This window comes from Heteronotia binoei, chromosome 2 (genome assembly GCF_032191835.1).
Source record: "Heteronotia binoei isolate CCM8104 ecotype False Entrance Well chromosome 2, APGP_CSIRO_Hbin_v1, whole genome shotgun sequence".
NCBI classification, from domain to species: domain Eukaryota; kingdom Metazoa; phylum Chordata; class Lepidosauria; order Squamata; family Gekkonidae; genus Heteronotia; species Heteronotia binoei.
This window is the reverse complement of record NC_083224.1, coordinates 198671827-198695506: the sequence shown is the minus strand read 5'-3', so window position 1 is coordinate 198695506 and position 23680 is coordinate 198671827. Positions and strand designations below refer to the sequence as shown.

General features: G+C 50.5%; 1 protein-coding gene across 6 annotated transcripts; it reads left to right on the top strand.

Annotated features, from left to right (window-relative positions):
• Positions 1–206: 206 nt before the first annotated feature.
• Positions 207–16083, top strand: LOC132567165 (uncharacterized). 6 transcript variants are annotated; one of them, XM_060232819.1, is made up of 7 exons: positions 207–372; positions 4400–4486; positions 6219–6438; positions 7185–7330; positions 9258–9374; positions 10786–11005; positions 15920–16083. In XM_060232819.1, the coding sequence occupies exons 1-7, from the start codon at positions 325–327 to the stop codon at positions 15922–15924; spliced, it is 843 nt and encodes a 280-aa protein (XP_060088802.1). In that variant the 5' UTR covers positions 207–324; the 3' UTR covers positions 15925–16083. The 6 variants fall into 6 exon arrangements, with proteins under 6 accessions (XP_060088802.1, XP_060088805.1, XP_060088803.1 ...); XM_060232817.1 differs by having other exon boundaries at positions 239–372; positions 15925–16083; XM_060232818.1 differs by having other exon boundaries at positions 239–372; positions 10786–11018; positions 15925–16083.
• The last annotated feature ends 7597 nt before the right edge of the window (positions 16084–23680 follow it).

Sequence of the window (23680 nt, the reverse complement as noted above, 5' to 3'; positions counted from 1 at the left end):
CTAGTGTCCTGGCCCCACTGATGGACCTCCTGATGGCACCTGGGTTTTTGGGCCACTGTGTGACACAGAGTGTTTGACTGGATGGGCCATTGGCCTGATCCAACATGGCTTCTCTTATGTTCTTATGTTAAAGTCTGGAAATGAGCAAAACAGATCCCTGCACTTCATGAAAGCCCCAGCATAAGTGCTTGTGTGGATCAGGGCCAGACATAGCACTGTTGCATCTCTAACAAGCATTGGACGGCTGCAGTTGGTGCAGGACATATAAGGAGCCCTTGGAGGAGGCTGGTATAGCTGGGAAGTTTGTATTTAAATGTTAATGCTATGGAGGAGAAACAAGTTGTAGTGTCTGGTGAGCAAGCTCTCTCCCAGGTAAGGAAGAAGGCTATATTGGTCAGAGATGAATGACATTCATCTGGGGGTCAGATGCAGAAAAAAAAAAAAAAAAAGATGGTGGAATGTTGCAGATGAAGACTGTTTTCAGGTGAAGGGAGTCGCACATTGGTCAGGAGTAGCCAAACTGCATCTCGGGAGCTACATGTGTCTCACACACATTGTGTGGCTCTCAAAGCCCCCACCAACCTGTTGGCTGGCTTGGAGAGGGTATTTGTCTCTTTAAATCACTTCTCCAAGTTGAGCCAGCTGGCAACTTGGAGAATGCATGTAAAGTTAAAGTTGCTTTCTTTCCACTTCTCCCTCCCTACCCATTCCCCATCTGTTTCCTTCCTTCCTTCCTTGCAGTTCTCAAACATCTGACGCTCATGTCTTGTGGCTCTCCAACATCTGACGTTTATTCTGTGTGCCTCTTAGGTTAAGCAAGTTTGGCCACCACTGCTTTGGTGTGTGAATTCCTGCAAGCAGGATACAAGGTGGTGGTGCGCCTGTTTAAGACCTACAGTTAACCAAGATGGGAATGAGGTTTTATTCTGTGTATACGTTTTTTGCGTGGATGAAGAAGTGTGCAAGCACATGAAAGTTTATACCTAAAACTCTGTTGTCCTTAAAGGTGCCACTGGACTCAAACTTTGCTCTGCTGCTTCTGACCAACATGGCTACTCACCTGAATCTTTCAAGATGGGGATATAAACTGCTGTTTAAGTTTTGGAGAGCCAGTTTGGTGTTGTGGTTAAGTGTGCAGACTCTTATCTGGGAGAACCGGGTTTGATTCCCCACTCCTCCGCTTGCAGCTGCTGGAATGGCCTTGGGTCAGCCAGAGCTCTCTTATCTGGGAGAACCGGGTTTGATTCCCCACTCCTCCACTTGCAGCTGCTGGAATGGCCTTGGGTCAGCCAGAGCTCTCTTATCTGGGAGAACCGGGTTTGATTCCCCACTCCTCCACTTGCACCTGCTGGAATGGCCTTGGGTCAGCCATAGCTCTGGCAGAGGTTGTCCTTGAAAGGGCAGCTGCTATGAGAGCCCTCTCCAGCCCCACCCACCTCTCAGGGTGTCTGTTGTGGGGGAGGAAGGGAAAGGAGATTGTGAGCCGCTCTGAGACTCTTCGGAGTGGAGGGCGGGATATAATATCTTCTTCTTCTTCTTCTTCTTCTCTCTGCTGTTTTCTGTGTACTGGGGGTTTTTACTGTAAAGAAATATGCAGGGACAGAAGACCCAGGAAAAGATCAGCTCCAGGCTTTTAAATAGAATCACAGAGTTGGAAGGGACCTGCAGGGTCATCGAGTCCAACCCCCTGCACAATGCAGGAAACTCACAAATGCCTCCCCCTAAATTCACAGGATCCTCATTGCTGTCAGATGGCCATCCAGCCTCTGTTGAAAAATGAGCTCTTATTTCATGGGTGGGTTTTCTTCATGTAGATTAGCATCTTGTGCTCTTCCTAGCTGATGTTCTGTTTCCAGGGCCGGAGCAAAACTTCAAAACCTGCTGGGTGAAGTAGCTTGGGATGCTTTTCATTATTCAGAGGTAGCTCTTACTAACGAAAAAGAGGTTTGGTAATCCCTTCTCCACGGTGCTCATAAAAGGCAACTGAAAGTGGACTAGTCCTAGGGTTGCCAATCCCCAGGTGGGGGCAGGGGATCCCCCGGTTTGGAGGCCCTCCCCCCGCTTCAAGGTCGTCAGAAAGCGGGGGGAGGGAAATGTCTGCTGGGAACTCTATTATTCCCTATGGAGATTTATTCCCATAGAAAATAATGAGAATTGATCCACGTATATCTGGGGCTCTGGGGGGGGCTATTTTTTAAGGTAGAGGCACCACATTTTCAGCACAGCATCTAGTTCCTCTCCCCAAAATACCCCCCAAGTTTCAAAATGATTGGACCAAGGGGTCCAATTCTATGAGCCCCAAAAGAAGGTGCCCCTATCCTTCATTATTTCCTATGAAAGGATGGAATTGAAAAGGTGTGCCGTCCCTTTAAATGTGATGGCCAGAACTCCCTTTGGAGTTCAATTATGCTTGTCACAGCCTTGATCTTGGCTCCACCCCTAATGTCTCCTGGCTCCACCCCTAAAGTCCCCAGATATTTCTTAAATTGGACTTGGCAACCCTAACTAGTCCATTCTAGCAGCAGAAGAAGAAAACTGCAGATTTAAACCCCGCCCTTCTCACTGAATCAGACTCAGAGCGGCTTACAATCTCCTATATCTTCTTTCCCCACAACAGAAACCCTGTGAGGTGGGTGGGGCTGAGAGAGCTCTCACAGCAGCTGCCCTTTCAAGGACAGTCTCAGAGCAGCCTGCATCTCCTTTCCCTTCCTCCCCCTCCATTCTAGCAGCAGCAGCAGCAGCAGAAGACTGCAGATTTAAACCCCGCCCTTCTCTCTGAATCAGAGACTCAGAGCAGCTTACAATCTCCTATATCTTCTTCCCCCACACCCTGTGAGGTTGGTGGGGCTGAGAGAGCTCTTACAGCAGCTGCCCTTTCATGGACAACTGTGTGCGAGCTATGGCTGACCTAAGGCCATCCCAGCAGCTGCAAGTGGAGGAGTGGGGAATCAGACCCGGTTCTCCCAGATAAGAGTCCGCACACTTCACCACTACACCAAACGGGCTCTCTTCCAGAGTCTACCACCTCATCCCTCTGTATACGTGAGATAGGAAAAGTCTAGGTTGGAAGATACTGGAGATTTGTGGGGAGGGGGGGGCGACTAGGGAAGGCAGGGTTTGGGCCCAGAGCCATAGAGTCCACTCTCCAAGGCAGCCATTTTCTCCAGCGGAACTGACCCCTGTTGGCTGGAGATAAATTGTAATACCGGGAGATCTCCAGGCTGCACCTGGAGGTTGGCAATCTGGTCATGAGGAGGGAGGGGTTTGTGGAGGCTGTAATGCTCTGGAGTCCACCCTCCGAAGCTGCTGCTTCCTTCGTGGGAACTGCTCTCTGTTTTCTGGAGGTCAGTTGTAATTCTGAGACATCTCCAAGCCCCACTTCGAACCTGGCAGTCCTAGTCTCCAGCTCCTATTAGCTTCAAATTAGAGAAGAAATGGGCACTGTTTTTGTACACTGAGGTGTAGGGTAGGTTTGCCATGGCCCTCCGCCAATGCGGCAAGATGACATCGCCAGGAAGTGACGTCATTGCACCGGAGATGTCATGCCAGGGACTCTCTAGGACTTGTGGGGAAACTCTATGGTACCATAGAGTTTTTACCCCAAGTCCTAGAGCGTCACTGGCACGATGTCCCTGGCTGATAACGTCACTTCCAGGTGCCATCATCGTGCTGGGGATGGTGCACAGCAAAGGGGGGGGGGGGTCTTCAGGGGCAGGAATCTCCCCTGCTCCCTGCAGGTTGGGGCTCTCCAGACCAGGGGATCCCCCACCCCGCAGGACCTTGGCAGCCCTTGTGTATGGAACAGGGTTGCCAATCTCCAAGGGTCCAGATTACATCCCCCCATCGGTGCCCCTAGGAAACTGCTTTCTGGGGAAATGACTGTGCAGGTTCTGGAGTGTACAGAACAGACCCTGTGCAAACTAGAGGCCTCAAACTCGCAAGGGAGCTCCCACAGATGCTCCTCTAAAAGCCCTGCTAGTTCCACACACACACACACACACACACACACCACAATTGCTTGGAAGTTTGGTAAACATTTTGATTGAGCAGAGACTCTCTGGAACTGTATCCATTCACAAACTGCATGAAAGTTCGTGCTGGTTGACCTGCCACAAACTTGAGCGAACTGTGAACTGGCCAAAATTCATCATGAACTTTCCCCGCCCCTGGTTTAGTTCGTGAACTGGTTTGTGAACATCCCTGATTTTCAGGGTATAAACTTTCAAGAGTCAGTGGTCCCTTCCAACTCGTATCTAACAAAGAAAGCTATGGCTCTCAAAAGCTTACACCTCAAAAAACTCGTTGGCTTCTGAGACTCTACCAGTCTCTCTAGACTAGACTGTCCTATAGGCATATAAAAGAATTTTAAGTTCTGCACTCTTTCTGGATTCTTCTTTAGGATGCGAGTCCCTTTCAGAGAAGCATAGAAGACTTTTTAAGAAGGTGGCTTGAGAACAGGGTTCCTCCACGCCTGATGCAAACACTGGTAAGTAATGACCCGTTTAATGCCCTATTGTAAAGTGTCCAAGACACTGTGGGGAGCTATTTGGATTTCTGTACCTGTCCTACCCCTAGGTAGCCATGGTAGTAGGGTTGCTGAGCCCCCTCCGGCTACCAGTGGGAAGTAGGGCAGCCAGATCCAAGTTAGGAAACACCTGGAGATATGGGGGTGGGGGTGGGGCCTGGGTGGACAGAGACCTTAGTGGGATATGATGCTATAGAGCAGAGGTGGCCAAACTGTGGCTCGGGAGCCACATGTGGCTCTTTCACACATATTATGTGGCTCTTGAAGCCCTCACTGCCCTGTCAGCCAGCTTGGAGAAGGCATTTGTCTCTTTAAATCACTTCTCCAAGCCAAACCAGCCGTGGACTTGGAGAATGCATTTAAAGGTAAAGCTGCTCTCTTTCCACTTCTCCTCCTCCCTCCATCTATTACATTCTTCCCACCTTTCCTTCCTTCCTGGCAGCTCTCAAACCTCTAACATTCATGTCTTGTGGCTCTCAAACATCTGTGACTCTTATGTTAAGCAAGTATGGCCATCCCTGCTAATAGAGTCCTCTTTCCAAAGCATCCATTTTCTCTTGGAATTTGATTTCTGTAGTCTGGAGATGAGCTATAATTCTGGGAGAACATGGGTCCCACCTGGTGGCAGGCATCGCTACATGGTGGGTAGGTCTGGTTCCCTTGAGGATGTTGCCTTGAGATTTGGCTTTTGGGAAGAGAAAGGGAAGAAGACCTCTACTTCTTTGTAGATGCAACTTATTTCAAACCTGATTACAAAGCTCACTGACAGAAATAGTGACCGTTGGCTTGATTTACATAAGAACATAAGAGAAGCCATGTTGGATCAGGCCAGTGGCCCATCCAGTCCAACACTCTGTGTCACATAAGAGAAGCCATGTTGGATCAGGCCAATGGCCCATCCAGTCCAACACTCTGTGTCACACAAGAACATAAGAGAAGCCCTGTTGGATCAGGCCAGTGGCCCATCCAGTCCAACACTTTGTGTCACATAAGAGAAGCCATGTTGGATCAGGCCAATGGCCCATCCAGTCCAACACTCTGTGTCACATAAGAACATAAGAGAAGCCCTGTTGGATCAGGCCAATGGCCCATCCAGTCCAACACTCTGGATCACATAAGAGAAGCCATGCTGGATCGGGCCAATGGCCCATCCAGTCCAACACTCTGTGTCACACAGTGGCCAAAAAACCCAGGTGCCATCAGAAAGTCCACCAGTGGGACTAGGACACTAGAAATCCACACACTGTCCCCCCCCCCCCCTGCAAAGCACCAAGAATGCAGAGCATCACTGACCCAGACATAAGAACATAAGAGAAGCCACGTTGGATCGGGCCAAATGGCCCATCCAGTCCAACACTCTGTGTCACACAGTGGCAAAAAAAAACCCCAGGTGCCATCAGGAGGTCCATCAGTGGGGCCAGGACACTAGAAGCCCTCCCACTGTTGCCCCCCCCCAAAAAAGCACCAAGTATACAGAGCATCACATGCCTCAGACAGGGAGTTCCAACAATACGCTGTGGCTAATAGCCAATGATGGACCTCTGCTTCAGCCTTCTCCAGCATGCCTGCTGTGGTAGGCGCACTGGGGAAGGAATTGGGGAGCTCCTGCTGGGCTTTTTTCTACAAAAAAAAAGGCTCTGAGGAGGACTGCTGAAAACCCGACTCTCTGACTAGCTTGTTTTGCACCCCTCAGTTGCAGTGCCTTCACAAGATGGCCCCCTGGGTTCACACCATGATTCCGGTGGAGACTCTCGGCAACCAAGACATCCCCTCTCCGGAGAGACTCTTCCGGTGCACCAAGAAGCAGCTGGGGACGCTGATCCGCTTCCTCTTGGCCTTCGTTCCCTTTCGGTTCCACTGGGTTTGGGAGTACTTTCTGGTGGACACCATTGCAGGAAATCTCATCCCTGAAGGTAAGAGACAGGGCGGCCTGGGGCATTAAGAAACGCAGGTTGGCCTTTTTTATTTTTTTAATTTAATTTTTTTTTAATTTAATTTAATTTTATTTTATTTTATGTATTTTAGTTATTCCATTTGTATCCCGCCCTCCTCGCCTAGGCGGGCTCAGGGCGGCTCACAGAGACATGCGTGTGCATGAGTAAATGCAGTAATGCATTAAAACCATAAACCATAGAATAATATAAAAACTTAAAATACGTAAAATTTTGCGGCGCGACAATCTTTTGTTGTGGGTTACAGGCCGAAGGTGAGTCGATAAAGCAGCCAGTGAGGTGACCCACCCAGCGCTTCCTGAATTGTACCATTTCAATGCAGCTGCTGGCAATGGGGTTGCACGATTAATATGGGAAATCCCAGGGGTGGAATTCTAGCAGGAGCTCCTTTGCATATTAGGCCACACCTCCCTGATGCAGCCAATCCTCCAAGAGCTTACAAAAAAGAGCCTTGTAAGCTCTTGGAGGATTGGCTACATTGTTGGGGAATCATAGAATCATAGAGTTGGAAGGGACCTATAGGGTCATCTGGTCCAACCCCCTAATATGTGGCCTAATAGGACATTTCAGAATTACAGTGATAAAGTGGTTGAGCAACATTTGGTGCGCGGTGTTTTTCTTGCTTTGCCCACCTGGGGATTGGCACCCAGCCAATCGTGCCAACCAGAACTCTGGATTGATTTTTCTGTCCTTTCCCTATCCTTTAGAGCTCAAGAAGATCCTAATCCACCCATCCCGCCAAGGCAGCCGAAGGGATCAGGGCAATCTGGCACAGGAAGAGAAGACGTGCTGGGTGGAAGCCATCCAGGGAGCTCTGCCGGATGAAGATGACCCTGAGGATTCAACCTACGAGGTTCGGGAGGGGGGCGGCACAAGCTCTGCGGTATCCAAGCTCCTCAGTGTCGCTCATGTCGGTCCCAGGAGGAGTTTGCTGTCTCCCAGAGAGTTGCCAAGTCCAATTCAAGAAATATCTGGGGGCTTTGGGGGCGGAGCCAGGAGACTTTGGGGGCAGAGCCAGGAGACAATAGGGGTGGAGCCAAGATCAAGGCTGTGACAAGCATCATTGAACTCCAAAGGGAGTTCTGGCCATCACATTTAAAGGGACGGCACACCTTTTCAATGCCTTCCTGCCATAGGAAATAATGAAGGATAGGGGCACTTTCTTTTGGGGCTCATAGAATTGGACCCCCTGGTCCAATCTTTTTGAAACTTGGGGGGTATTTTGGGGAGAAACACTAGATGCTATACTGAAAATTTGGTGCCTCTACCCCCAAAAAACAGCCCCCCCAGAGCCCCAGATACCCGCAGATCAATTTCATGATTTTCTATGGGAATAAATCTCCCTAGGGAATAATAGAGCTCCCAGCAGACATTTCCCTCCCCTCCCCCGCTTTCTGACGGCCCTGAAGCGGGGAGAGGGTCTCCAAACTGGGGGATCCCCTGCCCCCACCTGGGGATTGGCAACCCTAGTCTCCCAGCATGCAACTTGGACCAGAATGTCTCCAGCCTTTGAGCCTGTGGGCACCTTGAGAGTTCCGAAAGGAATTTGAGACTAAAACGAACAATATTGTAATTAGGGCTACCAATCCCCAGGTGGGGGGCAGGGGACCCCTAGTTTGGAGGCCCTCCCCCCACTTCAGGGTCATCAGAAAGCGGGGGGGGGGGAATGTCTGCTGGGTACTCCATTATTCCCTATGGAGACCATTTCCCATAGGGTATAATGGAAAATTGATCCAGGGGAATCTGGGGCTCGGGGGGGGGGGCTGTGTCTTGAGGTAGAGGCACCAAATTTGCAGCATAGCATCCAGTGCCTCTTCCCAAAACACCCTCCAAGTTTCAAAAGGGGTCCAATTCTGAGTTCCAAAAGAAGGTGCCCCTTTCCTTTTTTATTTCCAAGAGAGGGAAAGGTGTGCGGTCCCTTGAAATGTGATGGCCAGAACTCCCTTTGGAGTTCAATTATGCTTGTCACAACCTTGCTCCTGACTCCACCACCAATGCCTCCTGGTTTCACCTCCAAAGTCTCCTGGCTCCACCCCCAAAGTCCCCAGATATTTCTTGAATTCGACTTGGCAACCCTAGTTGTAGCCAATCCTCCTGGAGCTTACAGTAGGCCCTGTAAGAAGAGCCCTGTAAGCTCTTAGAGGATTGGCTACATCAGGGGTGTGTGGCCTAATATGTTAATGAGTTCCTGCTACAAAAAACCCCTCTTTGAATGATACTCTTTCCTGCAGTCGGGACTGTGAAAGCCACCTTGAGTTCCCAGACAAATATCCCCTGAGCGTCATCTTGGACAACCCAAAAACTATATGAAAACAAGCCAGTGACTTACCAGGACCCTCAGAATCTCACCCTAGCTTCTTCACAGCCCCTTCTGCAGTATGCTTGCTCCTTCCAGGTAGAGAACAGGTTGAGACCATAAGAATACAAGAGAAGTCATGTTGGATCAGGCCAATGGCCCATCCAGTCTGACACTGTGTCACACAGTGGCCAAAAAACCCATGTGCCATCAGGAGATCCATCAGTAGGGCTAGGACACTAGAAGCCCTCACACTGTGCCCCCCCAAGCACCAAGAATACAGAGCATCACTACGCCAGACAAAGAGTTCCAACAATACGCTATGGCCAGTAGCCACTGATGGACCTCTGCTTCATATGCTTACACAATCCACTCTTGAAGCTGTCTATGCTTGTAGCTGCCACCACCTCCTGTGGCAGTGAATTCCATGTGTTAATCACCCTTTGGGTGAAGGCCAGCAAGGTTCTCTCTGTTTTCCCACCAGCCCACCAAGTCTGAGTGTGAAAGCGAGGAGTACACATCCCAGAATGACACAGAGACAGATCTGGAGATCATGGAGGAAGATGGAGTGATGATGTTGAAGGAACAGCTGAATCAACAGGTAAAGGCTTGGCTCTTCTTTCAGGTGTGGAGGAGCAAGCTAACGTTCAGCTGGGATAAAAATGTGAGCTCTGTTTGAGTGAAGCACTGATGGTCTATCAGAACGTTGTTCTCACTTCCTCCATTCTCTCAACAATAATTCTGAGGCCCCGGGTATGCCAGCCAGCTTCCATGGTGGAAGCAGGGATCGAACCTGGGTCTCCCAGGGGTTCTAGTCTGTCACTTTCTCCACAACTCCACACTCTCTCAGCTTTACTGTATTTTCATTTTCCTCCCTTGTATGCTTTTGCCACTGGGCAGGAGATTCTGTTCTGCATGTTTTTTGCTCCCTCTCAGGGCTTTTTTTGAGCAGGAACGCACAGGAACGCAGTTCCGGCTGGCTTGGTGTCAGGGGAAGTGGCCTGATACGCAGATGAGTTCCTGCTAGGCTTTTTCTCAAAAAAAAAAGTCATGTGTGAAACGATTGTGACATCAGGGGTGTGGCCTAATATGCAAATGAGTCCCTGCTGCGCTTTTTCTACCAAAAAGGCCCTGCTCCCTCTGCTGGCCGGTTTAATGTTACGTTGCTTGCTTCACACCGGACATAAAGTGATGTAATATTGAATCAGCCACTAGAGAGAGCAAAACGCATGCAGAACTGGGGGGGAAACCAAGGAAACCGCAGGAACACACAAGCAAGGGAAACGTGAATGTGGGAAAGCCCTCAAAATCAGGGGCGTTGAACTCGTTTGTTATGAGGGCCGGATGTGCCATAAATGAGATTTTATCGGGCCGGCCATGTGTGTACTTATTTAAGATTAGGTAGCAAAGATACAAACTTTATAAGGGACAGACAAACTCAATTAATTTTTTTTTAAAGAAACCTTTAAAACGTGCTTAAAACATTAGCACTCAGTCTTAAAGGTGCTTTCTTTGTATCTCTCCTGTGCAATTAGGGAAACTGGGCAAAGGAAGCTCTGGCTCTTTCCTTCCTTCCCCGGGGGGATGCGGAGGCAGAGGAGCCTCAGCCAATAGAAGGAAGAGAGGCTTGGCTCAGTAGCTCTGCTGCGCGATTGAGAGAGTCTGGCAAAGCAAGCACCTCCTCCCCAAGGGAGGAGCCTCAGCCAAAGGAGAAAATAGAGGTTTTGTTCTGTAGCTCCTCTGCAATTAATCCAGCCTGGCAAAGCCAACTGTTACGCAGAGGAAGCAAGATATAGGGAGAAGGAAACAGACGACAGCCAGCTGCTCGGGGGCCTGATTCAGCCCCTAGGCCGCATGTTTGGCACCCCTGATCTAAATGGACCAGATCAGAGTTTAAGAAGGCTCTCAGTCTGCATCTGCCAACTATGATCCATGAGATGCTTGGCTGAGCTATCTGCCTTCCTGCTTCTGAGATTCAGGCTGCCTGTAAAGCTGCCATTGAATTGTTGTAGGGCGAGCTGAGAGGCCACGCTGAGTTGCAAGAGCTTGAACAGTGGAAGCTGGAGTCGCCCTCGCTGGGGGATGGAAGTGAGCATCCAGGAACCACCGCTGCTCCAAGTGGGCAGGGGCAGGACTTGGACAGCCAAGAAGCCGGGGAAAGCCGTCCTGACTCTGAATGCCCTGACATCAGCCTCAGCAGCGACTCTCAGGATCAATGGGTGGAGCTGAGTGGTAAGCATGCTCGGTACGCTCTGTTGCTCCTACAGCTAGGGTTGCCAATCCCCAGGTGGGAGCAGGGGATCCCCTGGTTTGGAAGCCCCCCCCCCGCTTCAGGGTCATCAGAAAGCAGGGGGAGGGGAGGGAGGTGTCTGCTGGGAACTCTATTATTCCCTATGGAGACCACTTCCGATAGGAAATAATGGAGAATTGATCCGCGGGTATCTGGGGCTCTGGGGGGGCTGTTTTATGAGGGAGAAATGCCAAATTCGCAGTGTATCATCCAGTGCCTCTCCCCAACATTCCCCCCAAGTTTCAAAAGGATTGGACCAGGAGGTCCAATTCTATGAGCCCCCAAAGAAGGTCCCCCTATCCTTATTTCCTATGGAAGAAAGGAATTGAAAAGGTGTGCCGTCCCTTTCAATGTGATGGCCAGAAGTTCAATTGGAGTTCAATTCTCCTTGTCACACCCTTGCTCCTGGCTCCATCCCCAAAGCCTCCTGGCTCCATCCCCAAAGCCTCCTGGCTCCATCCCCAAAGTCTCCTGGCTCCATCCCCAAAGTCCCCAGATAGTTCTTGAATTGGACTTGGCAACTCTGTGTACAGCGGGTAGTCAACTGTTGGAGCCCTGCTGGATCAGACGGGAGGCCCACCTAGCCCTGCATCCCCTCTCCTCCACACTGGCCCCGCAGAGAACAGTCTGTCCCTTCGTTTGAAGTCGATAAGTCATAGGTCAAAAGGATTGCAGCTGATAATTTCAGAGAATGACTGAAATGTGGGATTTGCTGCCAGAGGATGTAGTGATGGCCGCAGGAACAAACAGCTTTAAAAGGGGGGGGGGAGGGTTAGATAGATCAGAGATTCCATCAGTGGCTACCAGCCATGGTGACCGAGGAGTCAGAGGCACTAAGCCTCTGAATCCCAGAGCCGAGAGGCAACATCAGGAGAAGACGTTGGCCTCTTTGCCCTTTTGTTGGCCCTCCAGATGAACTAGCTAGCCATTGTGTGAGACAGGATGCTGGACTAGATGGACCACTGGTCTGATCCAGCAGGGTTCTTATGCTCTTATGAAGGCCTCGGCCTCTCTGCCTTGTTGCTGGCCCTCCAGAGGAACTGGTTGCTCACTGTGTGAGACAGGATGCTGGACTAGATGGACCTTTACTGGTCTGATCCAGCAGGACTCTTCTGATGTTCTTGTGAAGGCCTCGGCCTCTATGCCCCCTGTCGTTGGCCTTCCAGAGGAACTGGGTGGCCACTGTGTGAGACAGGATGCTGGACTAGATGGACCACTGGTCTGATCCAGCAGGGCTCTTCTGATGTTCTTGTGAAGGCCTCAGCCTCTATGCCCCCTGTCGTTGGCCTTCCAGAGGAACTGGGTGGCCACTGTGTGAGACAGGATGCTGGACTAGATAGACCACTGGTCTGATGCAGCAGGACTCTTCTGATGTTCTTGTGAAGGCCTCGGCCTCTATGCCCTATTGTGGGTTGTCCAGATGAACTAGCTGGCCACTGTGTGAGACAGGATGCTGGACTAGATGGACCACTGGACTGATCCAGCAGGGTTCTTCTGATGTTCTTGTGAAGGCCTCGGCCTCTATGCCCCCTGTTGTTGGCCTTCCAGAGGAACTGGGTGGCCACTGTGTGAGACAGGATGCTGGACTAGATGGACCACTGGACTAATCCAGCAGGGTTCTTCTGATGTTCTTGTGAAGGCCTCGGCCTCTATGCCCCCTGTCGTTGGCCTTCCAGAGGAACTGGGTGGCCACTGTGTGAGATGGGATGATGGACTAGATGGACCTTTACTGGTCTGATCCAGCAGGGCTCTTCTGATGTTCTTGTGAAGGCCTCGGCCTCTATGCCCTATTGTGGGTTGTCCAGAGAACTAGCTGGCCACTGTGTGAGACAGGATGCTGGACTAGATGGACCACTGGACTGATCCAGCAGGGCTCTTCTGATGTTTTTAGATACCATAAGGTTGTGGTGCAGTGGCTCTTCTGATGTTCTTATGAAGGCCTCAGCCTCTCTGCCATGTTGCTGGCCCTCCAGAGGAACTGGTTGGCCTCTGTGTGAGATGGGATGATGGACTAGATGGACCTTTACTGGTCTGATCCAGCAGGGCTCTTCTGATGTTTTTAGATACCATAAGGTTGTGGTGCAGTGGTGAAGCATGTGCTTTGAATACAGAAGGTCTCAAGTTCAGTTCACGTCCCTTCCAGTCATTTTCTCCAGGGGAGCTGATATCTGATGTTCCAGGACATCACCAGGCCCAACTTGGTGGTTGGCAGCCTTAGTTGTTACTCATCTGGTAGGGAAAGGCCTCTTTCAGTTTGGGAATGATGGGGAGGTTGCAGAGACGACAAAATTGTAGGTTTTTCTCCCTTCCCCTCTTCAAGGTGGAAAGGGAACCAGGGGTTTTTTCCTAGCAGTACCACACTATTTGGCAAACAGCACATTACTTTGCTAAGCAGGTGGTCTTAACTGGGACATGGTAAATAGCTGAGACGCAAAGGAACGATTCTCTACGGTAGCATGGCTGGTTTTCCTCCACTGGACCTGACAGACCATTTTGGCAGTTGGTTCTTAACAGCTTTGCATACAAAGAGTTTGGTGTAGTGGTTAACTGGGTGGGCTCTTATCTGGAAGAACTGGGTTTAATTCCCCACTCTTCCACTTGCAGCTGCTGGAATGGCCTTGGGTCAGCCATAGCTCTTGCAGGAGTTGTCCTTGAAAGGGCAGCTTCTGGGAGAGCTCGCTCAGCCCCACCCACCTCACAGGGTGTCTGTTGTGGAGGAGGAAGGGAAAGGAGATTGTAGGCTGCTCTGAGACTCTCCTTGAAAAGGCAGCTTTTGGGAGAGCTCTCTTAGTCCCACTCACCTCACAGGGTGTCTGTTGCGGGGGAGGAAGGAAAAGGAGATTGAAGGCTGCTCTGACGCTCTGTCCTTGAAAGGGCAGCTTCTGGGAGAGCCCTCTCAGCCCCACCCACCTCACAGGGTGTCTGTTTTGGGGGAGGAAGGGAAAGGAGATTGTAGGCCACTCTGAGCCTCTGTCCTTGAAAGGGCAGCTGCTGTGAGAGCTCTCTCAGCCCCACCCACCTCACAGGGTGTCTGTTTTGGGGGAGGAAGGAAAAGGAGATTGTAGGCTGCTCTGAGATTCAGAGTATAGGGCAGGATATAAATCCAAAATATTCTTCTTAACCAAGGCTCTATTGTGAGGTTACCAGGCCCTGCCTTCCTACCAGCAGCGAATGAGGGGGTAGGGTGACCAGATCCCGGTTGGGAAAGATTTGGGGATGGAGCTTGGGGAGAACAGGACCTAAGTGGGGCACAGTGCCCTAGAGCAGGGGTGGCCAAGGGTAGCTCTCCAGATGTTTTTTGCCTATAACTCCCATCAGCCTCAGCCATTGGCCATGCTGGCTGGGTCTGATGGGAGTTGTAGGCCAAAAAACATCTGGAGAGCTACCGTTGGCCACCCCTGCCCTAGAGTCCCCCCTCCAAAACATCCCTTTTCTCCCGGGGAACTACGTAATCTCTGTAGTCTGCAGATCAGCTGGAACTGCAGAAGATCCCCCGTCCTACTTGGAGGCTGCTATCCCTTCAAACTTAATTCATACTAAAAATGGTGGCCAAGTGCTCCCTCTAGTGGCTCGTGAGTGGGCACAGCAGAACAGCTGGTTAATGTTCAGCTGATGAAACAGAGGCCTGGCGTTGCACTCTTTGCAGCTGAAGCGCTACCCACGTTGAAGGGGGGAAAAGCTCCTGCTGTTTTGTTTGCTGTCCTGCTAACCTTTGTTCACCATGTCAGCCTTTTCTCTGAAACAGTTCAAGGCTAGCCACAGGCTTTTATACAGGGGTGGCCAATAGGGTTGCCAAGTCCAATTCAAGAAATATCTGGGGACTTTGGGGGCGGAGCCAGGAGACATTGGGGTGGAGGCAAGATCAAGGCTGTGTCAAGCATAACTGAACTCCAAAGGGAGTTCTGGCCCTCACATTTAAAGGGACCTTTTCAATTCCTTCCTTCCATAGGAAATAATGAAGGATAGGGGCACCTTCTTTGGGGGCTCATAGAATTGGACCCCCTGGTCCAATCGTTTTGAAACTTGGGGAGTATTTTGGGGAGAGCCACCGGATACTATACAGAAAATTTGGTGCCTCTACCTCAAAAAACAGGCCCCCCCAGAGCCCCAGATACCCGTGGATAAATTCTCCATTATTTTCTATGGGAATGTCTCCACAGGGAATCATGAGTACCCAGAAAACATTTCCCTCCCCCCCCCCGCCACTTTCTGATTACCCTGAAGCGGGGGGGAGGGCCTCCAAACCGGGGGATCCCCTGCCCCCACCTGGGGATTGGCAACCCTAGTGGCCAAACTGTGGCTTGGGAACCACATGTGACTCTTTTACACATACTCTGTGGCTCTCAAACTCCCCACTGCCCCATCGGCTCTGGGGGGGCTGTTTTTTGGGATAGAGGCACCAAATTTTCTGCATAGCATCTAGTGCCTCTCCCCAAAATACCCCCCAAGTTTCAAAAAGATTGGAACAGGGGGTCCAATTCTATGAGCCCCAAAAGAAGGTGCCCCTATCCTTCATTATTTCCTATGGAAGGAAGGCATTGGAAAGGTGTGCTGTCCCTTTAAATGTGATGGCCAGAACTCCCTTTGGAGTTCAATGATGCTTGTCACAGCCTTGATCTTGGCTCCACCCCTAATGTCTCCTGGCTCCACCCCCAAAGCCCCCAGATATTTCTTGAATTGGACTTGGCAACCCTATGGACAAGGTATGTGGGGAGGGGGGGGCATCAGAAAGGTTCAGGAGCTGTGCCGCTGTGAGCTCCTGCTGACTTCAAGGCCTGGACACTTTGGAATGAGTGTCGAGCCTGTTTTCATTTCCGTTCTCTCACACTAACCCTAATCTCTAATTTTCTTCCTAGAATAGCTGCCACGGGCAACTCTGATTCGTCAGAGATGCCGAATGCCAGTGCCTGCTGGAGATGTCATCTGTGCTGCTGACCAGAAGTCCTTTGGAGACTGGAGAACCTGCCTAATGAAGTCTCTCTTTTGGGAAGTTTGCAATAAAGGGATATTTTTCACACTAGTACCTGCCTATCTGCTTCTGTACAATGAGCTTTTATCCAGAAAAATTAACCTGTTTTCTTTTCTTTTTTTAAATTTCAGGAACATAATAACTGATCCGCTCAATAGCTCGGGGTCATTTTGTAGAAAAAGAGGTGCTGGAGCTCATTAGCACAGCTCATTTGCATATGCCACACACCGCTGATAGCACCTGAAGGCACACTAACTTATATCAGCTCAGCATCTACCTGAAAAGAACTTGCGGGCATTCGATGAAATTGCTGAGCAGTCGGGTTAAAACAGATAAAAGGAAGTCCTTCTTCACCCAAAGGGGGATTGACATGTGGAATTCACTGCCACAGGAGGTGGTGGCAGCTACAAGCATAGCCACCTTCAAGAGGGGATTGGATAAAAATATGGAGCAGAGGTCCATCAGTGGCTATTAGCCACAGTGTGTGTGTGTATATGTTTGTGTGTGTGTATACACACATACACACATATATTGGCCACTGTGTGACACAGTGTTGGACTGGATGGGCCACTGGCCTGATCCAACATGGCTTCTCTTATGTTCTTAAAATGCTTCTTGAATTAGAATTGTCATAACAAACCTTACTCCCATCATACTTCTAAAATTTCTTTCTCCTCTGTGGCCACAGTGGCATGATGAAGATTTCCAGCTGTCTGCTTGATAGGTTTTAGTTATTCTCCCATTTTTTGTGGGGGGGAAATATTAGAAAGTTTGTCAGAGTTTAGCAGAATTCTCACAGGACGGTTGAACAATGGAGCCCAGAAACAAGTATTTGGGGAGGGCGGGTAAGAAAGAAAGAGCACAATAAAATTTAGAGGTTCTGGAGCTCCGTTTCTATGAGCTCCTGCCCCAAATAAGGCCTGGATCTGTGTAGGATAGGGTTGCCAATCCCCAGGTGGGGGCAGGAGATCTCCCAGTTTGGAGGCCCTCCCCCCACTTCAGGGTCATCAGAAAGCAGGAGGGGAGGGTAATGTCTGCTGGACTCTCCATTATTCCCTATGGAGACTGATTCCTATGGTATAATGGAGTATTGACCTGTGAGTATCTGGGGCTCTGGGGGTGCTGTTTTTGAGGTAGAGGCACCACATTTGCAGCATAGCATCCGGTGCCTCTTCTCAAAACACCCTCCAAGTTTCAAAAGGATTGGACTACAGGGTCCAGTTCTGTGAGCCGCAGAAGAAGGTGCCCCTCTCCATTATTTCCAGTGGAGTGGAGGCATTTAAAAGACGTGCAGTCTCTGTAAATGTGATGGCCAGAACTCCCTTTGGAGTTCAATTCTGCTTGTCACAACCTTGCTCCTGGCTCCACCCCCAAAGTCCCCAGATACTTCTTGAATTAGACTTGGCAACCCTAGTGTCGGAAGTTCTGCTGAGAATGCAATGTGTGGGAGATGGATCAACTAACTTTACTAGGATGATTGCAGGATGTAGGTATAGCAATATCTAGCCCTGTCAAACCTTGAATTCAGCAGGAGCTCACAGGAGCACAGCTCCTAAGCCTTTCTGATGGTTCCCCCTCTTCCTACCTACCTTGTCCATTGAATAGGAGGCGCAGCTGCATAACAATCCCCGGATTAGGAGAGCGGGCAGCCAGCCAGCCACCAGGAGCTTTGCCACACCTCCAGCAGGCCTTATTAACCCCTGGAGAAGCCCACACCACCCTTTCTTCACTTCTTATGTGATTTTGGGTGACGGGTGGCTTGCTGGCCTTTTGACTGCGGGGGGGGGGGCAGCCAAGTAGAGCCCCAGGTGAATGAGGCCTGTTTGGGCTGGCTGGATCTCTAGTCAGCCCAAGCAGGCCTCACTTGCCCGGGGCTCTCCTTTCTTGCGTCATGTTGCCTTTGGCTGGTGGGGAGTGGCATATGCTAATGAGTTATGCTAATAAACTTCACCACCTATTTTTCTACAACATGACCCCTGTGCATTGTTAAGGGTTTTCAGATAGTGCTACCCTAAGAGTTATAGCCTTCTAAGTTCACTGACTTCACCTGAAGGGAATCTTGGGGACCTAATCATTTCTGTTATAAGCAATTGACCCAAATATTTTAAAACAGATTAGTTTTCACTGGCAATCTGGGAGAGAGAAACAGTTGCAAAAATATACCAGGGAGCTTGTCTCGTGGAACAAAGAAACAAAACGGAAGTGGAGACGTTTGTACTTCCAAAGCTGTGTGGTTTGGTCTCACTGTTAAAAAAAAGATGGCAGTGTTCAAAACAGGAAACAGCATCCGCCAGTGAGGTGGGAATACCAGTTTAAATATCCTGGCTGCTCTGACTAGGGTTGCCAAATCCCATTCAAGAAACATCTGGGGACTTTGGGGGGTGGAGGCAGGAGACATTGGGGGTGGAGCCAGGAGCAAGGGTGTGACAAGCACAATTGAACTCTAAAGGGAGTTCTGACCATCACATTTCAAGGGACCGCACACCTTTTAAATGCCTTCCCTCCATTGGAAATAATGAAGGATAGGGGCACCTTCTTTAGGGGCTCATAGAATTGGACCCCCTGGTCCAATCCTTTTGAAACCTGGAGGATATTTTGGGGAGAGGCACTGGAAGCTATGCTGAAAATTTGGTGCCTTTACCTCAAACAGCCCCCCCCCCCGCAGCCCCTATACGCAGATCAATGCTCCATTATTTCCTATGAGAATCGGTCTCCATAGAGAATAACGGAATGCCCAGCAGACATTTCCCTCCCCTCCCCCGCTTTCTGATGATCCTGAAGCTAGGGTTGCCAATCCCCAGGTGGAGGCAGGGGATCCCCCGGTTTGGAGACCCTCCCCCTGCTTCAGGGTCGTCAGAAAGCGGGGGGAGGGGAGGGAAATATCTGCTGGGAACTCTATTATTCCCTAGGGAGATTTATTCCCATAGAAAATCATGGAGAACTGATCTGCAGGTATCTGGGGCTCTGGGGAGGCTGTTTTTTGAGGTAGAGGCACCAAATTTTCAATATAGCATTTAGTGCCTCTCCCCAAAATACCCCCCAAGTTTCAAAAAGATTGGACCAGGGGGTCCAATTCTATGAGCCCCAAAAAGAGGTGCCCCTATCCATTATTTCCTATGGAAGGAATTGAAAAACTGTGCTGTCCCTTTAAATGTGATGGCCAGAACTCCCTTTGGAGTTCAATTATGCTTGTCACAGCCTTGATCTTGGCTCCACCCCTAATGTCTCCTGGCTCCACCCCCAAAGTCTCCTGGCTCCACCCCCAAAGTCCCCAGATATTTCTTAAATTGGACTTGGCAAACCTACCTGAAGTGGGGGGAGGGCCTCCAAACTGGGGGATCCCCTGCCCCCACCCCCACCTGGGGATTGGCAACCCTATCCTACACAGATCCAGGCCTTATTTGGGTAGGAGCTCATAGAAACGGAGCTTCAGAACCTCTAAATTTTATTGTGCTCTTTTGTTCTCCCCCCACACCTGGGGGTTGGCAACCATAGCTCTGACCCCTTAACGGCTCTGGTGGTTTGCAAGATGGGTAAGGAATGACTAAAACAGGTGTGATCTCAAGAAGTTATCAGTGGGGAGGTGACTCACACGGTCAGTCTGTTCACAGACTTCTATTTCAAGCAAACGTGAGTCTCTCTTAGCTAAATGTTCGCTATGTGACCTCATGCCTATTCTGTACGTAAGTTCAAACGAAGGAATTACAAGACTCTGGTCTAAATTTCTCCTCTGTCACGTAGGAGAGAGTAATCTTGGAGACTTTTCCTCATCTCTCTATATAAGTCTGCAATGTGAAGTGACTGTGTAGTAAAAATGAGGGTGGGATTCAGGGCTTTTTTTGAGCAGGAACTCACACGAATGCAGCTTTGGAGGGCTTGATGTCAGTGGGTGTGGCCTAATAGGCAAATGAGTTCCTGGTGGGCTTTTTCTACAAGCAAAGCCCTGTGTGAAACAACCGTGTGTCAGGGGGTGTGGCCTAATATGCAAATGAGTTCCCTCTGGGCTTTTCCTACAAACAAAGCCCTGTGTGGAACAATGGTGATGTCAGAGGGTGTTGCCTAATATGCAAATGAGTTCCTGCTGGGCTTTTCCTACAAAGCCCTGTGTGAGGCAATGGTGGTGTCAGGGGGTGGCCTAATATGCAAATGAGTTCCTGCTGGGCTTTTCCTACGAGCGAAGCCCTGTGTGAGGCAATGGTTGAGTCGGGGTGTGGCCTAATATGCAAATGAGTTCCTGCTGGGCTTTTCCTACAAGCAAAGCCCTGTGTGAGGCAATGGTTGTGTCAAGGGGTGTGGCCTAATATGCAAATGAGTTCCTGCTGGGCTTCTCCTACAACCAAAGCCCTGTGTGAGGCAATGGTTGTGTGAGGGGGTGTGGCCTAATATGCAAATGAGTTCCTGCTGGGCTTTTTCTACAAACAAAGGCTTGGTAGAATTCAGGGCTGCCAGTCTCCCACCAGGACCTGAGGATCCCCCGGCTCATCTCCAGACTACAGCGGTCAGTTCCCCTGGAGAAACTGGATGCTTTGGAGGGTGGGTTCCATGGCATTGTACCCTACTGAGGTCCACTCCAGACTCCATCCCTAAATCCCCAGGAGTTTCCCAGCCTGGAGCTGGTAGCCCAACCTCCCCATACCCTGCCAGTGGTCAGAGAGACCTTCATTACCTTCAGCAGAGCCTGGTTGGGAAGAATTAATTGTGGAGTAGGAAGCTTCAAGTGTGTCCAGATTCCGGAATATTGTGCCGGAGCCTCTGCATGAGGATAATTCAGCTGCAGCCAGTGCAGCAGCAGAGGCCAGAACAGTGACTCACACATAGGCATAATAGGCATCCTCTACAGTCGGGATGCTTGGGTTTCTTGAAGTGCACTGCCAGTTATTCTGGGGCCTACAGTTCACGAGAAGATCCTGATGCTGGGAAAGACAGAAGGCAAAAGAGGAAGGGAACGGCAAAGATGAGATGGCTGGACAGTGTTACTGATGTAACAAACATGAATTTGAGCAGGCTTTGGAGGATGGTGGAAGACAGGAGGGCCTGGCGTGACTTGGTCCGTGGGGTCGCAAAGAGTCGGACTCGACTGTGCGACTGAATAACAAGAATAAAACTGGAAAAAGCAAATAATCCCTCCCAGCTAGAGTTGCCAAGTCCAATTCAAGAAATATATGGGAACTTTGGGGGTGGAGCCAGGAGATATTGGGGTGGAGCCATAAGCAAAATTGTGACAAGCACGACTGAACTCCAAAGGGAGTCATGGACATCATATTTAAAGGGACCACACACCTTTTAAATGCCTTCCCTTCATTGGAAATAATGAAGGCTAGGGGTACCATCTTTTGAGGCTCATAGAATAGGACCCCCTGGTCCAATCTTTTTGAAACTTGTAGGGTGTTTTGAGGAGAGCCACCGGATGCTATGCTGAAAATTTGGTGCCTCTACCTCAAAAAACAGCTTCCCTAGAGCCCCAGATACACACAGATCAATTCTCCATTATACCCGATGGGAGAGGTAGCCAAACTTGCTTAACATAAGAGCCACATAGAATACACGCCAAATGTTTGAGAGTCACATGAATGTCAGATGTTTGAGAGCCAGAAGACAGGAAGGGAAGGAAAGAGGGAAATAGATGGGGAGGGGGAAAGAAAGCAACTTTAACTTTAACATTAGTCTTGACCAATTCCGCAGGGCCTGCAAGACCATCCTTTTTAGGTTGGCCTTTGCAGACTTCTGATTAAGGATTGCCGAACTAATGGATCTGCCAAAGTGACTTTGTTCAGTGATCTTTGCCATCATGCAAACAGACAGGAGATCATCTGAGCCCATCTTGGAGGAGCAGCCACGGCGAGCGGAGAAGAGGCCGCCGCTGCCGCCGCGCCCGCTCCACTTCTGGGGTGGAAGCGGGGGGGTGGAGGCGGGCCGGGGACGTGGCGAGCCGCGAGTCCCGGTTTTAGAAGGGCCCGGATTCGCGGCTCGCCATGCTACTGGCCTGCCTCGCCCTCCCCTGCGCTGCTGCGGTCTCTTGGCTGCTCCTCTGAGATGGGCTCAGCCTGGGCTCATCTCGGAGGAGCAGCTGCGGTGGGAGGAGAGGGGGCAGCAGCGGCGCAGCGGCCTCGCCGGCTCTGGGATGCGGCGGCCGGCCATGCTCCCCGGCGCCGTTTCTACCCCCTCCCCCCGCTTCCGTTTTTTGGGGAAGCGGGGGAAGAGGGTGGAAATCCTGGGGTCCCCCGCCAGGGCGGGAGGGTTGGGAAGCCTACCACCAGCTGGCTTGGCTTGATTTAAAGCGACAAATGCCTTCTTCAAGCTGACCAACAGGGCGGTGAGGGCTTCAAGAGCCATACAATATGTGTGAAAGAGCCACAGTTTGGCCACCTCTGCCCTATGGGAATTGGTCTCCATAGGGAATAATAGAGGGCCCAGCAGACATTTCCCCCCCGCCCCACTTTCTGACGACCTTGAAGCGGGGGGAGGGCCTCCAGACTGGGAGATCTCCTGCCCCCACCTGGGGATTGGCAACCCTACTCCCAGCTACCATGCTGAACTTATGAGCGGCCAATGACCTAATTCAGAATAAGGCGGCTTCATATGACCAGTGACTCCAACAGAGAAACTGGATTAATCACTCTCTGAAAGAAGCCATTTTGGTTGTAAGAGGCCTCCACCTCTGGCTGAACAAAAATAAATGACTTAGTTGGCAAAAGTTAGGTTGGATCAGCTTCCCTTAGGGTTGCCAATCCCCAGGTGGGGGCAGGGGATCCCCTGGTTTGGAGGCCCTCCCCCCGCTTCAGGGTCCTCAGAAAGCGGGGAGAGGGGGGGGAATGTCTGCTGGGTGCTCCATTATTCCCTATGGAAACTTATTCCCATAGGAAATAATGCAGAATTGATCCGCGGGTATCTGTGGCTCTGGTGGGGGGGGCTATTTTTTGAGATAGAGGCACCAAATTTTCAGTATAGCATCCAGTGTCTCTCCCCAAACTACCCCCCAAGTTTCCAAAAGATTGGACCAGCGGGTCCAATTCTATGAGCCCCCAAAGAAGGTGCCCCATCCTTCATTATTTCCTATGGAAGGAAGGCATTTTAAGAGGTGTGTGGTCCCTTTTCATCTGATGACCAGAACTCCCTTGGAGTTCATTATGCTTGTCACACCCTTGCTCCTGGCTCCACCCCCAAAGTCTCCTGGCCCCACCCCCAAAGTCCCCAGATATTTCTCGAATTGGACTTGGCAACTCTAGCTTCCCTCTCTCTCTGAAGTTCCTTTGTGGTCCTGCGTCTCTCTGACGTCACCCAGTCTGTTTACCAGCAGCAGCCCCTCATTTCAGGCCAGCTGTCCCCAGATTCTGTTTCTGTCAGGTTGAGCTCTGTCCTAATAATAAACCAGCCACAGGCCAAAGAGAGACGAAATTCGCAAGGTTATGTCTCATTGAGCCACTCCTAGCGACTGACTGACAGAAAGGAGAAGTCTGTGCACTGAGTTAAAAGCGTATTTTGGTAGCATCATCAGGAAGTAAATATTTCCCACCCCCCACCCCCCGGCAGGGTCTGTGAGGGACACACGCATAAAAGCCCCGCCGGTTTCAGAGGCAGAGCAAAGCAAGCCTCGGCGGACACAGACGGAACTCCACGAGACTTGGAACAGCTTGGAAGAAGTCCGCCA